A 20,104-nucleotide genomic window follows, 5' to 3' on the forward strand; every position below is an offset into this window, starting at 1 on the left:
ATCAGGAGGATTGAGGTTCACAGCCAGCCTGGGCAAATAGTTTGTGACACCCTATCTCAAAACCCATCACAAAGAAAGGGCTGGTGAAGTGTCTCCTCAAGGTGTAAGCCCTGAGTTCAAACTCCAGTACCACAAAACAAAAAAGGAAAGAAAGAAAGCACACCTCTGTCTCTGCTGGGAATATTGTATCTAGCTTGTACAGTATTTGCTTGTTAATAAGGTTTATTAAATTACCTGTTTCAGTATAATTCTGTTTATCACTCCTGGACAGCTAATTTCTCCTTTTTATCTATTTACTCTCTGCCTAGTTCTAAAGAGATCTTTATATAGGAAGCACTCCATATACCAAACATTCACTGAGTAGAGGAAGAAATGATAACCAACCATTCTAGTACCTGAAAGGATGTAAGGGTGATAGATTTTTGAGTAGCATTTCACCAGAATGGTTGGATGGTGAAATACTGCAATACTGAGTGTGTCCAGTATTGAATAAAGACCTTAAGAGCCGGGACATGACTCTGGCAGAGTGTCTGCTTAGCATGCACAAGGCCCTGGACTCCATCTCCAATACTGCCAAAAAAACCACCTTAAAACTAAAAAAGAATTACATTTCTAATTGGAGAATTGATTTTGCTGGTAAAGATAATAAAATTAAGAGAATTGGAAGCAGTGGGACCCACTGATCATAGACTGAAAAATCTCCCAAACTGTGAGCCAAAAAAACATTTCTCTTTATAAAACAGAAACAAAGTCAGTGTCAGAATCTATATACTTTGCATCCTTAATCTTTTAGGAAAAAATCCAAACAGAGTTTTATTATCACTGATGAATCTATTACCAGTCTCAGTTGTGCTATGTCATGGAAGAAACAGATTTTTAAAGCTGGGTGTTCTGATACATGACTGTAATCTCAGCATGCAGGAGCCCTAGGCAGGAGGATCATGAGTTCAAGGCCAACTTGTGCTACATAGTATGACCCAGTCTAAAAAAACAAACAAAAGAGGTATTTGTAAGGGAAACTGACCAGAAAAGTCTAACATGATATGGTTACAAACACAGGATTTAGGCTTTGACTTTGCTATACAAAGTTAATAAAGCACTCGACTTTGAAGAGAATTTATAATGTAATTTTTTTTTCCCCCTTTTAGGCTGATCTTGGAAAAAGAAGGACCTCGTTCCTTGTTTAGAGGATTAGGCCCCAATTTAGTGGGGGTGGCCCCTTCCAGGTAAAAAAAAAAATAATAAGTAAAATTATGGGAATCTACCTTGTTTCAAGGATCTGCGTTTAATCATCCTCTATACAGCTAAATTTATAAATGTGGTTTTCATTGTGTATGTAAAGTTAGAATATTTGATTTTCTTTAAGGGTTTCAGATGCTAACCAGAACAAACTTACGAAGTAATGCTTGTTAACGGAAATGGTAGTGGGTGATTAGAAGACTAACAGAATTTCATTAGTGTTAGACATGAACGATTGTAAATGTGAATGCAAAGCAGTGTTCCATGAGGTAAAGGACCAGGTATAGTATTTGCATTAAATTATTGATAGTCTTATACTGGGGAAAAATAGAGCCTAAGATAGCTAGATGTTTAAGAAGCACTTTTATAGATAAGAGTTAAATTTTAAATTTCTGTGGATGGACCCACGGTTTTGGGGGCAACATTGTATTCAAAATTGAAAAGAGTAAATATAACATGTTGTATTTTATATTGGGTTGAATAGGAGCTATTAATATAGTAATATTTGCAAATAAACCTGTAAACCCCTTACAGAGATCTCCTGAGAGATGCTTGTAGTCTTCTGACTTTAGGAATTAGAGGCATTTTGGTGTTTCTGGGAGGGATTGAATATCTACACGGGGCTAAGGTATTAAACTATTGATACTTTGAGGTAAGTGGTAGTTCTTGTGAGCTTAACTATTCTAGCTGTCATATCTTCAAAACTTCTGTCTTAAAGAAAAATAAGCATTTTTTTAAAGCAAGTGTTTTCCATGGGCCTTGAAGGCAAAATATGTTGTATCTCTTAAGTCTTCCTGTGTTTGACAGCTGTCCTGTTCTGTACTCTACCTAAAGTTAATGCTCCTTTCTGACTCTCCATACAGGAATTAAACTGCAAAGAAACAAGCTGGAGAACTAGAATCAAAGAGCCAGGAAGGGCAATAGGGCTTAGGATAGGGCAAATAAAGAAACAAAGTCTACAAACACGAACATTTGTGCGGCACTGAATCACTACCAGAGATGCTCCTCAGTACCTACCATAATAAGAGAGGTCAATGAGGGGAGGTGCTGAAGAGAACAAGGTGGGAAGGTATCCATGCGGTGTAACAGTAACCATAGACAAGGATGAGCCGACTACAGTATGGAGGTGCATAGGACCTCCCAGTGAGATGATTGTGAGGCAGTTTTTGCACCAAGTTCAAAAGGCAAAAACAAGGGATCTAATAGCTAAAGGAACTTGGCAGTAAGCAAAAAGGGCCAGAACTCTAAAACTAAGCCATCATTTGGCTTTGCGGAAAAGCCAAACAGATAGACTAGGTAAAGAGGCCAAAATGACCCAAAGATACTACTTTGTTATTTTTCTGATACTGTTTTATCTTAGGTTGTTGACTTCTTCCATAATAGAAAACTGTACAGAGTTCACATTTAGAGTGAACATAGATACCCAGCTTTCTGTATCCAAAGCATGTACCAGATTCACGTCTTGTTCCTAAGTCTCAGCTTTTTATAGACTGTTTTCTCTTTTTAAAAAAAATTATCCAAAGCCAGGAGTGGTGGTGTACACCTGTAATTGTACTACGCAGAAGTCTGTGGCAGGAGTATTTCAATTTCTAGGCTAGCTTAGACTACATACCTAGACCTTGTCTCAAAACAAACAACAACCACCCCACTGTTTTGCATCCTCATTGTAAAAGTTTGTAAAATGTACAAGTTTGACTTCACTTTACACATGTTGCCCTTCACAGTGTGCCCATGCACCTTTCCACACACATTCATTCGCCTCCTTTGTTTAGCTACCATTAATAAATACTTGGGTGTGTGGCCTCTCTGTGATTTTTCTGAGTCCTCATATACACAAAAGCATAGCATACTTATATTATTGTTTACATAAATTATGCTAAAAAACTTACTTGTCTTGAAGCGCTTTCCATGATATGTGGGGTATTTTTTTAGCTGTGTAGTATGATATCTGTCATTAACAAGCATTTCCTATTTATACACATTCAGATTATTTTCAGAGTTTAACTATTAAAAACAGTGGTTTTTGTCAACAAACTTAAACCTAATTTTGAATGCTGAGGAAATAAATTATCTTAGGATAACTATCCTAAAGTAGGATTTCTGAATAAAAGGGGATATACACATTTAAAACAAGAGATTACTTACTCATTTCTAAAAAGGCACTCCACATTTTCATTCTCATGCAGTTTGTGCTTGCTTCTCACCCTCATCCTTACCAATGCTGGCTACTATCCATCTTAACACTTGCCAAGTGGGCTAAAATGTTTTTATTTTCCCATTCAAAAAATATATTTAATTGTTGATGCAATCCTACCCTTTCTTAAAATTTGACATTTTACATCTCTTCTATGAACTGCCTATATATATTTTCTCATTAGGATTTTTTTTCTTACTCATTTCTAGGAATGCATTATTTATTCTTCATCATAGTTGGCATCAAGTATATCCTGGTTTTTTTTCTCATAAAGTAGAATGTTACATTTTAAATTGCTAATCTCTTTTTCTTAAGCACATTATAAAAGGCATAATAGTGAAACTTCCCATCAGCTCTTGTTGTCTCCTCTGTCCATTATTGGACAGGTAATCCGGATTGTGAGAGGTAACAAGATATGTCACACGGCCTGGAAAGCTAAATGGTGAGGAGTATGTGGATGCATGATGTCATAGTACATTAACAGGGAACAAGAGTTAACGGGTGCAGTGAAATTTTCACAGACATTACAAAACACACCTGACCCGGACAGGCCTGATTACTTCTGTTGAAGTTGTGTCTGTTGAATAGTGTGAGGCTGGAGGTATAGTACAGTGGTGGAGTGTATGCCTGGCATGCATGAAGCCCTGAGTTCAATCCCTAGCACCAAAAAAGAAGGGAAAAAGGAGAGATTACTGTGAACTGCTTTGTGTACAGTGCATATATCAAAATTGTTTAGCGTATACTTTAAGTAAATCAGCTCTACCCTCATCTCCTCCCCAGAATTGAGTATTTAAGGGCTCCTATATGACTTTGCTAAGCTCACTTAGATGTATTTCCTTTAATCGTAGCATTGCACAAGCCTCACAGCCTTGTTCATTCATGGGGCTTCCAGTCATGGAATCTTGTGCAATTTTTTGTTTCAGTTACTTGGTTGCTAAGCAGCTATCAGTGTATTGGGCAGAGCTTTATTTGAGAATGGATGCTCGGAACTTTATCTTTGTGTTGTCTTTTTCTTAATGCATTGATAGAAAAAGCACTTCAGGGTATTTGTAGCTAAGACTTTCTGTGTTTTAATTTCTCCATTCTAAAATTAAAAAGATGAATTTATATTTTATGAATTAAGTAGGTATGCTTATTGATAAATTTAAATCTTTATTTTAGAGCAATATACTTTGCTGCTTATTCAAACTGCAAGGAAAAGTTGAATGCTGTGTTTGATCCTGATTCCACCCAGGTACACATGATCTCAGCTGCAATGGCAGGTATGAGTGTGTGATGCTAAAATGCTGTCTGGCACCTAGGTTAATTCTGAACTAGGATAAGCTTACATTTGAATAAAACCAATTTGTCTAGGTAGATGTAAAATCTGTTGTCAGTTGGCATTTTTGTAATTAAGAATTTAAGTGATACAGTTAATATAATATTTATATTGCCCGATATAGTCCACTGGATATTTAGTAATTACACTATAAGTGACAGAGCTGTAATTTACTCTTTTCTCCTCAGTTTCTGTTAGTGCCTTTCTCCTTTTTGCTGCATGTTTTGGCTTCTGTCTGAAATGTGCCGGCAGTTCTTGGTAAAGTATTTATTTTGTTCCCTGCTCAAATGCTGAAATACTTGTGAGTGATACATTATTGATAATTCAATCAGTTATTGTAATAGTTGTATTTTAAAAATATGTTTATCATTCCACATAAATCAGACTAGATAGCACCTGAAATTCAGACACTGGCTTTGTGTACATGCTTGCTCTAGAAATGCTTCCAGGAACTCTTCTGTTGTCACTAGTGACTTAATGTGATTCTGTAATAAAATAACTTGTCCCAGGTCACTGCACTACTCAGAGATAAACCATGGGAGAGTGGGTTGACCAGTTTGGTTCTGGAATCATTTACTGCCATGCATGTTAGACAAAGCCATGAACTTTGCTTCTCAGCAGGAAATTTGCTCCAGCTTTCTGAGATTAGCATTTATTTAACCATGTCTCACATTTCCAAATAATGCTAAAGAAAACTATTGCTGCTTTCATCAGCTGTAGTTTCAATAAACTGAATGTCAATTATGTCTTAATGAGTGCCTTAAGCTGTTAACCATATTTTGTTCAGAAATATTGGATCAATTTGAACCATACACTTAGCCAGCTAAGTGTAAGTTTGAAATACTAATTTGTGAAAGGCCAGTAGCCTTCACATATAATACATCTAGCATATACTTTTAAAATTGTTTTCAAGGCTTTTTATATTTAGTACTTGTTGACTGACTCATTGAAGTTTTGAAGCTGGAAGGGAGACATTTAAAAATCAGTAAGTGAATATTCTCATTTAGCCATAAGGAGATCTCGAGCAAATTAAGTACTTTTACCTTCTCCACAGAGTGAGTGGGTTGATCTAGGTAGTTTTCAGTTTTGAGGAGAAATAGTTCTCTTACTTAGTGTGATAGAGACTGTTTTAAAACTAGACTTTTTATGTGTACTTTTTGCAGATGTTGATTGGGGATGATTTCCCCTGCAGATGTGAGTGGGTGTAAGGCAAAAACTGGGGCAACAAGAAGCCTAATAACTACTATATAAGGTTAAGAAGATATTCTGGATTACTTAGTATTTATGTTTTCTGGTTTTTAACCCCAGAAAATTATAAAGAAATGTTAATGTTGCTTTTTTTGAAAAAACTGAATAAGAAAGATAAGCAGTCATTTTAGGTTGAAAGTATTATGTATTTCAATACTGCAAATTCAGAGGTTCAGAATATCTTAATTCTTACTGGAACATCTGTTTCATTAGACTATCTCATCAGATTTATCACTATTTATATTTCATTGCAAAGAAATTCAGTAGAATCGTCATTTTGTGCTTTTTTCTCAAATGTATACAAATGTTAACTCTGTTTTTATCTGTGCATTGATGTTGTTTCCTATCTTGAATTCCCTGAATTTTGGTAAATGGTTATTCTTAGGCTTGTTCTCAGATTTTTGCCCTGTACACTCACTGTGTGATTTGTTTGCAGTTACCTTGCTCTAGGAATTATGCTTTCAGAGCTTCCTTGCTCTATTCATGACCATTAACATTTAGCTTTGCAGTTTTTACACGTAACTGCATGGTTGGTGAAACCGAATGGTCCCGTGCAGACGCTTTAAGGTAGCCTTTCCCCTTCCTTCTTAAAGTAACCTAGAGCTGACTGCTCTGGATTTTCTTCACAGTCATGTTTTAGAAGTCTAAATATGAATGATCTGGGAGTATGAAGTATTAGAGAGTCATGTAAAAAAGTCTTTTTTAACTGGCCATTCAAGAAAAAAAAAAATGCTAACCTTGTCATGTTAGTATCAAAACTGCATTTAAGTCAGTGATTATCTACATTGCCTGAGAAATTTTGCTACACCAAGTCGCACATGGGTTGAGGATTTAGTAAGGCACCATGGACAAGTTTATCCCAAGTAACCTCTCAATTTGATCACAGACAGTTAATTCAGATACTAAACCTTTATTTATTAAAAGGACAGCTAAAGTAGTCTTTTCATTTGTTGCAGTGTTACTCCTAAAAATGTGTATGCCTGTAAAATGTACCTATACATTTCTATGCATTAAGATGATATTTAATCAAACTAAGTAATGTTGACTCTTGATGTTTTACTTGCCTTTTTTCCCCTCCAAATGACCTTTGCCTCATGAAATTTACCCTAGCTGTTAATGGCACCTCTTTTGTGTCTGCATTTTGTTTAAATGAATTTGAGTGTCCCTCACTGTACTCCCAGGTACAGATGTGTACGCCTGTACACCAAAGAGCATACTAAGTTTCTTCTTTCTTTGGAGTAATTCAGTTTTTAAAGTCTGTATTGGGCATGTGCATCCTTCTTTTTTTTTAAATAATATAGCATTATAAATGTAAAGGAAATGGGTTTGGATTTTTATTGCTACATTTTCATGCAGTTAGTGCTCAGTTGTTAATATATCAAGAATATAATTGTTTAGTGTTTTCTAAATATATAGTGAGTTTTATTTGCTTGCAGCATACACTGTTATTTTTCAAGCTATATTTTTGTATTTGACTTACAGTTAATTAAAGGTTAAGTATTTACTCGTTACGTACACATTTTGTCTTGCATAAGTAAAATGTTTTTCAGCAATATTTTATTTGTCCTGGCAGTTTATTCAGCCACATGGATGGTTGGACAGCTGCTTCATGTATTTATTTGTAAACATTCTTCCAATTTTCTGTGTTTTAGAACACAAGAAATTAAACACAAAGTTATCCAAAATGTACCATAAGTAAGGTTGGGTGGTATTACTGACTAGAGTGCAAAAAGTGAAAGGTACTATTGCAGCAACACATACCCAGTCTGGGTTTTTATTTTTATTCTTTTAGAGAGAAAATTGTGTTTCAAGCTTTTTGATCATGGTTGATAATAATGGCAGGAAAATGGGATGCAGTAATTCCCTCTAAAATTTTTTTTTTTAGATTCCCCTTTGACAAGGTTAGCATTTTTTCTTTAAGACAAAATTGGTCTTCTTTTAGGTAAGTATTTGGACTCTGAAACTGCTGCAGATGGCAGGATTTTCAGAACTCGGTGCATTAAAAAAAAAAAGAAAGAAAACAACCCAGTGTGGCCCATTCTGATATTCCTTTCTTTTATTTTTTTTTTAAATTAAAATTTTCAAAAACAAAGTTAGATCTCACAGTAAGTCACTATTTCTCAGGCCCTTGCAGTGGGATTGGATTTGTTCACGTGTTTCTGTTGAGGTCGCTGCTTGTTGTTATGATACAGAAAAGCCTGTGTCTATTTTAGGCATTTACTGTACATTTCTCCCGAGAAAAGAGTGAGATCGTGTCATCTCATGCTCCCCATCCGCAGGTCACTTCCTGTAGAAATATGGACTAACTTAAACCTCGTGAGTACTGATCTGAGCATCTCTTGCAGCCTCTAGTATAAGAAACACACCTGGGAGTTTGTAATAGCTGTGCAATGAATAGAAGGCGGGAGATGAATTTCTGTTTCCTGAATTTGTGTGTGCATTACTGAATATTTCATAAAAATTTAATTCTCATCCCTTTGTGATCCTTCTAGAAGGAAGAATGGGGTACTTTAAAGTCATCATGTAAGCCTGGGGTCTTCAGCTTGGCCATAAAAGCCTTGACCTCCAAAGAATTTGATCACAGAATATATGCATAGTTGTAAATGGTATCATACCGTCCTACAGCTTTTAGATAAAGTAGTAGTTAGCTCTCTTTGTTTAGCATAACATTGAAAAGTCTAATACAGTGCTTTCCATTCCCGTCTGTTGATACTCAGTTTTCCACTCTTTTGCAAAAGTTTTGATCTTAATATCACTACTTTCCAAATAAATGAAGCGTATAATATATGGAGTCTTTAGCTTTAATTACTTTTGAAAATAGTTTTAATACATTTCGCTTAGGAAGTTACACAGGTTTTCTTACAGAAACTAATTGAAATAAAAGTAGTGAAAATGCAATGTTACAGGTATCACTCGCTTAATGAAATAAACATTTTCAGCAAGTTCTCTAAATAGGATTTGTAGCAAATGGAGTTTTATATGAAGCAAAACTTTTAAATTTGCATTTAAAAATGTTTGATGCTTTCTGAGAAAACACTAACAGCACTGCTAACAGTAACCACATGGGCACTTTGCTTTAACTGACTTTGGAGCAGTACTAATTGTTCTTAACTTAGAAATGACTCCTTCATATACTCCTAAGTTCATTGTAATGTTTTCCTACATGTTCCAAATATTAATATAAATGACCATATTATCAAAATGTCACAAAACTAAAATGCAGAATCAGTAATAGGCAGTTTCTACACTTGCAAGTGCACTGTTCTCAGCATCTTTCTGTGTGCTTGTCTGAGAAGTGCTGGGAAGATACATTTATCTTTGGCTCATCTCAATTGCTGTACCACATATAATTCCAAGTTAAGAGGAAATTTTTTTTGTCTTTCTATTTGCTTCATTTCTTGAATTATAGATTATATTTTTCTAGATAAATTAGCCTAATACAGTTTTTTCAAGCTAAGAGAAAGAAAAACCATAGAATTCAAGGGCCAACCAGAGTTTTAACTGACCAATGATGAATAGCTAAAACCTGTGGGTTATTCATAGCTTGTTTATCTAACCTAATAGTTTGCTGATAGTTAAGTTAGTATAGTTAAGTTAGAACTACTTCTAATTATTGGAAGAGTTAAGCCAGAACAATTGCAGTAAGCATAGCTTACCTATAATAGGAATTATAAGGGATAACATACCATTCTCTCACTTACCTAATTTTAATGTGACCTGTTACATATTGTGCCTGAAAATGAATTTTAGTTAAGTGAGAAATACCTGTTGTTTGCTTTCTAGTATTGTTTGTTAATATGCACAGAGTCTGTAATTTAGAATTATCATTTTTGAGTCTTTAAAAATTTTTATTGCTAGTAATATTTATAAATTTTTATATATGGCTTTTCTCAATCTAAAATGAGGGATTTTGTGGCAGAGTATCATGACAGAAACAAGGGTACTAAGTTTATATTTTTTTAGAACTTTAAAAAAAAACTCAAACTGAATTCATATATTTACTTAGATAGCCTTTTTTTCTTCAGGTTTGATAAAAGGATCCCAGTTAGTTTTAGGGTTTTATATGCAAAGTAATTTTCTTAATTTAAAATTCTACAGAATGAGTAATAAAAACCATTGTGGGCAATGCAGAATGTTTTGTTGGTTTGTGCTGCCTATCAGCTTTTCACTTATAAAGTCTTAATCTTACTGTCTCGACATTCAGAAGTAAAACTCAGGACTGTAGGGGTGTGGCTCAGTGGCACAGCACTTCCCTAATATGTATGAGGCCCTGCGTTTGATCCCCAGCACCAAAAAGAGAGTCATTAAATTGGGAATTTTCCCAATATTGATGTCTGATTGCTTAAGATATAATTTGAGTGTCTTAACTTTTTCAGTTAGAAATATGAAGTTCAAAAAAAGTACAGTATTACTTTGTTCTCAATTAACCTTGGTCATATAAGATAAATATTTAAACTAGTCTGTCAGTTTCATGTTGTTCTTTTTCCTTCCTTCTCACCAAGAATATATTCATGAAAAGAGCCTCTTGCTGAAAAAGATGTTCCTTGATAATCAGTTCATTTTAATACTTGCTGATGCCTCCAAAATTATTGGTCCCATTCTATTTTATGTTTATGTAATACAGTAGTAAAAGCACTTAAGAGATGGAGACTATATAATCTTCACAGAATTATTAAAGGAGCTATTAAATTTTTCCCCATTTTTCTTACTTGCTAAGTAGGTTCAATTGGCAAATCCCTTTGTGTAGTATCTGGCTATTTCTAGAGTGTAAAAAATAGTATGTTAAGGGAATAAAGTGTGACTAAATTACATCAGAGTAGGGAAAAGGACCCTGAGAGGCCAAATTTGGCTTTGCAAACAATGTAGTAAAATTATTTTGCATATATAGATATATCCATAGTAACTCTGAAAGCCAGGAAAGGTTTATGATTGGTTCCACATTACATATTAATTTAGAAAACAAATTATTCCTCAGTACATCACAGCAATTTTGTTCCTGAAAGTACTTACATCAGATGTACTGATTATAGTATGCCTTCTAAAATGGTATGCTTGTCCTATTAGTATTTGATAGAAAATACAAAAACAGGTAGACCCTTAGACATTTCTCCATGTAAGTTTTCTCTGAATTTAAGGGTCAGCTAGTAACTGTAGCTTGATGAAGTATTCTGTGATTTGTATAACTGATCATAATTGTAAAAGCAAGATATGATAAACCCATTTTGTGTAGAAGAAACCACTGTTCTAAGTTCCCATCAAGATTGCATTTGTATGCTGCTGTCTTTTCACATAGGCCTGAACCAGAGCCGCAGCACTTCAGAGACCTGAGACAGCCTCCTCCCCAAAACTGAGCTTCCCAGGGAGAGCTACTTCCTCTGCAGAAGTAGCTGCCATGTAGTACCTTAGTGCTAAAATAAACCAGAGCTGCCTTCTGCCCTCCCTTCAGTCCATGTCTATAAAAATGAGAAAGAAATTACAGTTTTGTAACTTTTTGAAATTCTGAGTTTTCATATGTGTGTAAATGGATGAAAGGTAGATCTGTCCTATTACCCTAACAGAAACCTTACCTCTGTGATACCATTATTTTAACAATATTAGTAAATATGTTTATAGAAGCCAAACAAATCTTTTCTATTATACAGATCAAAATATTTGTAAACTACCAATTATGTAGAATTCATTTTGACTGTAGTGGTATATGATGTGAATAATCCCCCCTCCCCAAAAAAGTAGCTGTTACAGAATGCATGCTGATCAGTCCAGAGTGCACAGCATTTCTATATGTGGTCTCTAGAAGTGGGTTTCCAAATTCAGTTTAGGGAGTGGAGCGTACTCTACAGGATATTCTGTATAGTTTAGAAGAGCACTTCGTGTAGAATCTTTTAGTTAAGATCAGAATTTGAGAATTATTTAGATTGAAATAAGGACAGATGCTCATGGTTATGTGGGTTTGTAAAATAAAGTGAAGCATACATGAGTTCATAGTTTAAATATTTGTACACTTTTCTTTAATATAAATTCATTCAGTTTAAAGAACCTTAATGTTAGTAGTGTACTCCTCATTTTTACCAGGGTTCATTATAAACGTGTTTGTCTAGGTTTTACCGCAATCACTGCAACCAACCCCATCTGGCTTATCAAGACTCGGCTACAGCTTGATGCAAGGTATGTTACTCTTTAAACCCAATTAGCTCATCTGTCTGTGAGTTTACTGCAGTGCCATACCTCTCACTGTGTTTTTTTTCTTTGCTGCTAAATTTGGTTTTTGTGGGTTTTTTGGGTTTGTTTTGAATTCTGTTTACTTCATTTTTAAGTGTCTGCCATCAGAAGCAAGGGATAAAATAGTTGACATTATGAGAATTTGCAAGTGAGAAGTGTATTATGTTTTGGGGTGTCCTTTTAAAGGGTATATTAACCCAGCCTAAGAAATGATACTTTGTCTGCATGAATGTTCATAATTGACCTCCTAACCACTAGTGTATGTAAACTGAATACTTGAAGGTCATTGCTCAAATCCAGTGACCTTATTATAGAGAACCCTGGGCTGGGAGATAGCACTCAAGTATGTATGGACTCCATCCGTTGCCCCTGACCTCAGCTTTACAGTAGTGAGAATTCATTCATTCACAGCTCTATGAACAGATACTGCTACATACTAGAAACTCCAGGAATCAGTGGGGCCAGCTTTAAATGAGCCCATTTTAATCAGGAAGCAGTCCGTGTGAACCGCAGAGATCCTGAAGTATAGAGCTATTGGCTGTTCTAGGAACTGAGAGAAGACCACAAAAACAGTGCAGCTTAGGGAATCGCCATCCCAATTACTGTTGGCCTCAGAATAAGAGAATGGGCAAAGGTAGTATGTCAGTGTATTGTTCTAATAAAAATGTTAATACTTTTGAACTACTTTAGGTTTTCAATCTGAAGTAGGTTCTGTATACATCATATTTCCACTATTTTTGTATTTTGGGTTTTGGGGAGTATTGTTACCCCATAGACTATAAATAAAACTAACCTAACAGATCACTAACAATTAATTATTCTTGCTTAAATATCTGTTTTCCACATTTTGTCGTGTTGAACTATATACTATTCAGAGACTTGAAAATAAATGTTTTCATTTGGGCTAGTTCTTTCATTCAGATTTTGAGTATTGCAGCAAAACTCAAGTTTTATTTCTTAAACAAAAAAGTAATAATAGATGAGACTTAACCCAAGGTTAAAACTCTGATGTGCTAGTCCACGTATAGTATTGTAAAACCACCAGAATTGTGTTTTAGGAAGTTACAGGGTTGTCATACAGGGAATTCAGGAAAGGTGTGGCTTAAAACTTTTTTTTTTCTACATATAATTGTAACATAAGGTAGAATCATTCTTTAGGCTTGCATGGATGGGGCAGGCTCATAGTGAAAGGTTGACTTATCCTAATTCCTAACACTGAGCAGGAGAGTGGGGCTAGCGTGTCTGCAGTCACTTGTCCAGACTTGTGTCACTGGTAACTCTGAGAACAGGTCTTTCATGGCAGAACCTAGTTAAAACGGTTATATAAATCATCCCAGTAAATGAGTATTCAGTATCTAAAGATGATCATTAGTTCATAAAACTTGGAGGGATCTCTAGTCTTCAGGTGGTGCTTTAACTGTGGTTTTATTTGGTTGTCACAAGCAGATTAGATATAGTTTATAAATATGTAAATTTTCTGTTGCTTTCATAGTAAGTATTTAAACCACTTTCTAATAGGTAAAGTTTTATTGAAGGAGTCATAACAGAAGGTAATAACTTCTTATAAACTCAAGATTATATACATGTGAAAAGAGTGAATTTCGTACCCTGTAAGAGTAGCTGCTGCATCTTTAAGTAGCACTAAGGAAATCGTATTGTGAATGATAACTAAATACTTAACCTATACACGGTCTCATTCACTTGTCACTGGAATACTGATAGGGCATTTTCTGTAAGTGATTATTGGGAGTTTGGTTTATATTTTACCCCATTACTTTTTGAGGAGGACCTGGTGAAATTGGAAGAAGTCCTCAGCTACACAGAAATTCAATTGATTAAAGTCCTTCTTTATCATTATGTAGTATCATGAATGTCTCCATCACTGCTTTCTTGTTATTAAATGCAAAAAAAATTGAACTTAATTAGAAATGGAATTAATACAGTGTAAGGTGGTTTTTTTGTTTGTTTGTTTTTGTTTTTTGTACTTGTTTTGATTGTATCTTGAACTGCAGTCAGAACAGAGTATCTAAAGGAATTTATTGGTTATCCCTCCTACCTGAACTACAGTCAAGAAGATGTGAAACCAGACTGGGCACAGTGGCTTACACCTGTAATCCTAGCTACTTGGGAGGCAGAGATCAGGAGGGTCATAGTTCGTGGCCAGCCTGGGCTGAAAGTTCTCAAGATCCCATCAAGCAATAAAAGCTGGGTGCGGTGGCGTGTGCCTGTCACACCAGTTACATGGGGAAGCACAAATAGGATGATCACAGTGCAGGCTGGCCTGGGCATAAAACAAGACCCTATCTCAAAAGTAACCAACACAAAAATGTCAGCCAGAGTGTTTAAGATGGTGGTAGATCACCCAACAAGTGCAAGGCCCTGAGTTCAAGCCCCCGTAAATACCCCCTGACCCCAGAAAAAAGGATGTAAAACAGAAGAATCAGTTAGTGTGCTTTGTATTCAATAAAATAAACTTCACATAATACCCATCTAATATGACCAATTTGTGACAAGATAGAATGTTGTTTTAAAATCCTAACTTCATGAGTTGAAGAAGACCACATTTTTTTTTCACTATATTTCGCTTACTTTATTAAAACGTTTGATGTCAGTACTGTTGTCCTCTTTTTGCCTTTCAGGAACCGTGGGGAAAAGCGAATGGGTGCTTTTGAATGTGTTCGTAAAGTGTATCAGACAGATGGACTCAAGGGGTTTTACAGGGGCATGTCTGCCTCCTATGCCGGCATATCGGAGACTGTGATCCATTTTGTTATTTATGAAAGCATAAAGCAAAAGCTACTGGAATGTAAGACTGCCACTGTGATGGAGAGTGAGGATGAGTCTGTGAAGGAAGCATCCGATTTTGTGAGGATGATGCTCGCTGCTGCCACCTCAAAGACTTGTGCCACCACTATAGCATATCCACATGGTAAGAATACTACAGCACTCCCATGTACACGAGTAGATTCTGCTTCTCGGGACATGGGCACTTTCACTGGATTCAAAGTAACAAAACACCATTCTTGGGAGCTTAAGTCTAGCGGTGCTTGGGACATAACCAGAATTGCCCTCATTTTCAAATGGGAAACTGCGAAGAGATGTAAAAGTCCTGTAAGTTGCCTGAGGTCACATCAATGGTGGAGCCTGAATTAAGTCTGCAGTCCTAAGACCAAGCTATTTCACGTTATTTTATGTTGGTGAATAAGTATGCATTAATAATTTGTTTGTTTTTAAATTTTAAAACATTAACCTATTTCACCATTAGCTAAAAGAAATCACTTTAAGAATTTGTGACATGCTGAGTTTTTTTAAGTAGCTTTTTTGTTTTATTTTTGGTATGTTTAAAGTTTGTCAGCGTAAGTTGGTGGGGAAGAGGTACAGTTGGTAAAATTTAAGCAGGATAGGAGATTTCAAATAAATACTGCATTTTCCATAGGCTACTTTAGACTCTTCCACAGGCCTACTGGGGATATTTTGTTGGGAAAAGATTTTTTTTTATTGAGAAATAATGGGTGGAGAAAGAGCAGTTCGATTCTTAAGTAGAAACCCTGAGTTCCCCAGCCTGTTTTCACTGTATCCTTCTGTACCCATCTGTGCTACTCCATCCACCCACTTTTCTTCTTCACATTTTTCTCCTTACCACATCTATTCTCCTTTGTTATACACTATCCAGCTGATGTAGTGGACATGAGTTTGGCTATCTTAGAAGTTTGGTGTCTTTTTAATCTGACGGTTTTCAACCAGCTACACGTTAAAAATCACTGTCCTGGGCTTACATGGACTGACAACGCACTCAGTGTGATTAGGAGGGTGGAAGGATAGCATAGTGTCTAAATAAAAAGATATTCTTTCTTTCCTAAACAGAAGTTGTAAGAACAAGACTACGTGAAGAAGGAACAAAATACAGATCTTTTTTTCAGACACTGTCCTTGATTGTTCAAGAAGAAGGTTATGGGTCTCTTTACCGTGGTCTGACAACACATCTGGTGAGACAGATTCCAAACACAGCCATTATGATGGCCACCTATGAATTGGTGGTCTACCTACTCAATGGATAGTAGCATGGCTGCCATACTACACAGAAGGAAGACCAAAAGAGTACAGTGGACCATGGAATCGCAAAGCCAGCATGGCAGACAGAGGAAAATTGGTTGGGAACGTGTAACTATGGCTAAGTGTAAGTTTGGTTGTAGGAATCAAGGTAACCACATCGCGTTGCTTAGTGTTCCACAATATGGAGCCCTCAGCCACCTCTAAGGAAACGCCTTCAGAAGCGCTCCTTTCCAAAACACTCACTTTCTCCACCACGTTCACCATGTGCGGTCGTGCTTTGTTGACTTACGGCATTCGGAATACAGTGTTACTCATTCTGAGGGTGTTTTCCAAACAAAATCATCTGGTATTATACATGGTATGTAACTATCCAAAGATACCAACTTCTGACTTTTAATTCCTGTCATACTGAAAAGTAACAACAGGGAAGGCCTCAGTGTCTCCGTTTCCCTGAGAGGCCCGAGCACAGTGTTTTAAACTTAGTTGTTCGGCATCGGTATGAAATGCTGTCTGAATGGCTCATGTAGTTTTACCTTTGAAATGTTTTGGTTCCACAACTAACAGGTGCTTGATCTTTAGCATAATGTGGGTGTTCAGTCTCGTTGACGTAACAGGCGCACGTGGCAGTGGTTTGGGAGTATAAAATAAAGTTCTGATTCTTGGCCATTTCAGTGACATTTCAGTCTTCTCTAATTTTATGGTACATGAATGAATGCAATTGTTTATCAGTAATTTACTAGCTATGAACTTGAATTATCACCTATCATACCTTGGTATCATTTACTGAAAGTAGAAAATTTTACTGCTTTTGAATCTTTCTACTTGCTTTCACATTAAAAATTTGAAACTTTGAATTATTTCCAGCTCTGTATAGATACTTCTTTTATAGAGAAAATGGTAATTTTCAATTTTGCCTTTACAATTTTTTAAAGGTGATATTAATATTTGAGGTAGTATAAATATAAGAGGGGCCTCTGCATCTGATTGACAGCAGTGGTCTTACTTGGACATGAATGAGCCGCATCTGATAAGAAGCTGGTTCTCAGTTTCCTGATTGGTCTGTCATAGATGGATTCAAGTTAATTTGGGTTAAATGTGCTAACAAGATACAGTTTTTAAATTTTGCTATTGAGTCAACTGCACCTTTTAATACTTTAAGTCTATTATATATATGGCCCTTACAAAGATAGTTGCTATAATACTGTTGAGCCTTTTCCTATGGATGTTGCTATACTGGTGTATGAAACTTCTTCAGTTAAACTCCAGTGTGGTACACATTTCAGTGTACCTTAACTTTACATTTTGTGCAATGGCTTTATCTTAAAACTGACTCTTTGTGAATGCACTTTGTGGCCTTTTAGGGGGTGAGAGTTAAGAGAATTCCTGTTAAGACTTTTAAAAAAAAAAACTGTCATATATTAACTAGAAATAGTGTTCATAGCGTTTTTCTAGGTTTAGGTGTGTTGTTTTGGAGATTTTACACTGTTTTAAGCATTCTGTATTCCCTGTATTGCCATAACATTTTGGAAAAACAGCATGTCATTGAAAGCTTTCTCTGCTGTCACCAGTGAAACGTAGTGCCCTTTTAAATTTCCCCACTTTGACCTCCTTGTAATCAACAATAACTGGATGTTTTTGAGGTGCTCAATTGGAATTAAAATATTCCAATGTATTTGGAGACCAAAGGCAAATTCAGTTTTGTTACCTTTGAAATTAACATCTTTTCACAGTAAATTTCCATTGTGACATTTATTGTAAGGGACACACCAAAAAAAATTTCCCCCAAACCAGGGATTTTCAACATACATCTGTAGAGAGGCCTCAGTCTACAGTGTTTGCCTTTTCGGGTGCCGTTTACACTGCCTGATAGAGTGCCATTTGCTTTGTGGAGATCCAGGAACATTAGAAGTGTTTGAATGACGTAGGACACACTCTCCCTAGTCTTAGAGATGAGGAATGATATGAAAGCCAGCAGCAAGGAACAGCTTACTTAGTTGTAGCAAATTCATAACAAGTGTCCTTCAGGGATGAACATGTTCTATTTGTAGTTCTGTTTGTATTTCACAGGTAAAACTTATGCTGACCTTCAGTGCATTATACTTAGCTTTTAAAGTGAGTGTGTGTGAGTATGTGCTAGAAGAAAAAGTTCTAGAGTCTCAGACTTGGCTTGTACAGCAGCTGTGAAAGAGCAGTGAGTCTGTTTGAATTATTTCCCTGAGCACAGCCTACCATAGTTTACTTTATGACAGAAAATTCAGAAAAGGAAACCATGTACAAAAGTTACATAAAAAGTTTATCTCTAAAATATTTCTTTACCAATTTTGTGAAATTATTCTAATGTTTAAAGAGACAAATGGATACTCAAAGCATTGAACTTTTTTAAAAAACTGTTGTTTTAAATCTGATAGCCCTAGAATTTTTCTGGTAGAGAGTTAGTCAACACTCCAGATTGGTATGATTTTTGTTACAGAACTGTCTCAGAAAATTGAGTTGAACTTAGCCAGGTTCAAGCAGTAGCTACCAGAAGTATACCCCCTAGAATGGTAGATTGAACCTGCTGCCTGTGACTCAGACCATTTCCTAAACTTCAAAGTCCAAGTTTGAGGCTTGCCAACCCTGTGATGGTGAGATTAATACAGTGCTTTCAATTCCAGGGGGAGAAACTACCACTAAACCTGTCTTGATACTCATCATGTAACTTTATAGAACCAGCCTTAGTAGATGGGACCTGAATCAGTAACTTTGAAACCATGATAGAATGTCATTAGGTTATTTAATCCAGCCTTTTGTCTCCTTAAACCTAACGTCCACTGAGAACTGCATTATGTTAGAACCATCAGGGTTTGGGGTCTTCAAATGAATGTTTACTCTTTTACTAAAGTCTATAACACTTCAGCATTTTTAGATTTGCTTTAAATCACTGAAAAAAAATACCGATTTGAATTTGAAGGGTTTAATTGCTAGAAATCAGCCTGTCCCTTCCCCTTGTTTACATAATCTTCTTCCCAAACTGTTAGTATTACAGGGACCCCTTTGAGGCTGATGAAGGTAGTCGGCCCTTTTCTCCTAATACTGATCCTGACTTTAACATTCCTAAAGATATGGGTATTTCTGAATGATTTCAGTGGGAAGGAACTTTAATATATAAACGGTGTGCTTTCTGCTCATTCTCTTCTCTGTCATGCTGTTACATTTCCATTAATCTGTACATTGATTTTTGTGCTGCCCCCTTTGAAACTAAAAATCCTGCTTCCATCAGTTTTCATGGTGATAAACCCTTTGAATGTGTGCCCCAGTGTATGTGAGCGATTACATTAGGACCTGTTGGTCATAGCTAAATAGTAAACCTGAAAAGAGCTGATAGCTTTCACTCATTCATGTGAGTTTCACTATTATGTTTATGTACATGGCTGTAAATTATGTGCATTTTTCAGTATTTATGTTAACTAGCTTTTACTTGAATTGTTAAAATTCAGAAAATTAAAGTATGCTTATGAAAATGTGATTTTTTTTTTCCTACAACATATCTTACTATTTTGGCATGGTGAGGAGAGAATCACATTATCCTAGGGTTACGCTGTTTGGAGAACCAAAAAGCATAGTCATTTTCAAGGTGCTAGGCTCATTTATTGATCCACTCTGCAGACCTTTTTTAAAGCACTATCTGCATGACCTACTGATATCTCTAGGGATAAAAAGGCCATATAATGTAACTCCCTCCTCGTTTGGTAAGAAATACCTGTTCTCACACATTTTGGGCAGGTTTATTGATCTTTAAGTCCTGTGCTTTTCATGTATCAAAACCCAGTTTACGAGAGCATTTGAGAAACTGA

General features: G+C 35.9%; 1 protein-coding gene across 1 annotated transcript in view; it reads left to right on the forward strand.

Annotated features, from left to right (window-relative positions):
* Nucleotides 1-19,771, forward strand: part of Slc25a36 (solute carrier family 25 member 36) — a 33,988-nt gene extending 14,217 nt beyond the window's left edge. The window contains exons 3-7 of the mRNA XM_020167656.2: nucleotides 1,149-1,226; nucleotides 4,595-4,695; nucleotides 12,098-12,164; nucleotides 14,858-15,147; nucleotides 16,083-19,771. Coding sequence (XP_020023245.2) covers nucleotides 1,149-1,226; nucleotides 4,595-4,695; nucleotides 12,098-12,164; nucleotides 14,858-15,147; nucleotides 16,083-16,276 — 730 coding nt within the window. The 3' untranslated portion in view covers nucleotides 16,277-19,771. The remainder of the gene's footprint in view (nucleotides 1-1,148; nucleotides 1,227-4,594; nucleotides 4,696-12,097; nucleotides 12,165-14,857; nucleotides 15,148-16,082) is intronic.
* Nucleotides 19,772-20,104: the final 333 nt, after the last annotated feature.

This window comes from Castor canadensis, chromosome 17, assembly GCF_047511655.1.
Source record: "Castor canadensis chromosome 17, mCasCan1.hap1v2, whole genome shotgun sequence".
Lineage (NCBI taxonomy): Eukaryota > Metazoa > Chordata > Mammalia > Rodentia > Castoridae > Castor > Castor canadensis.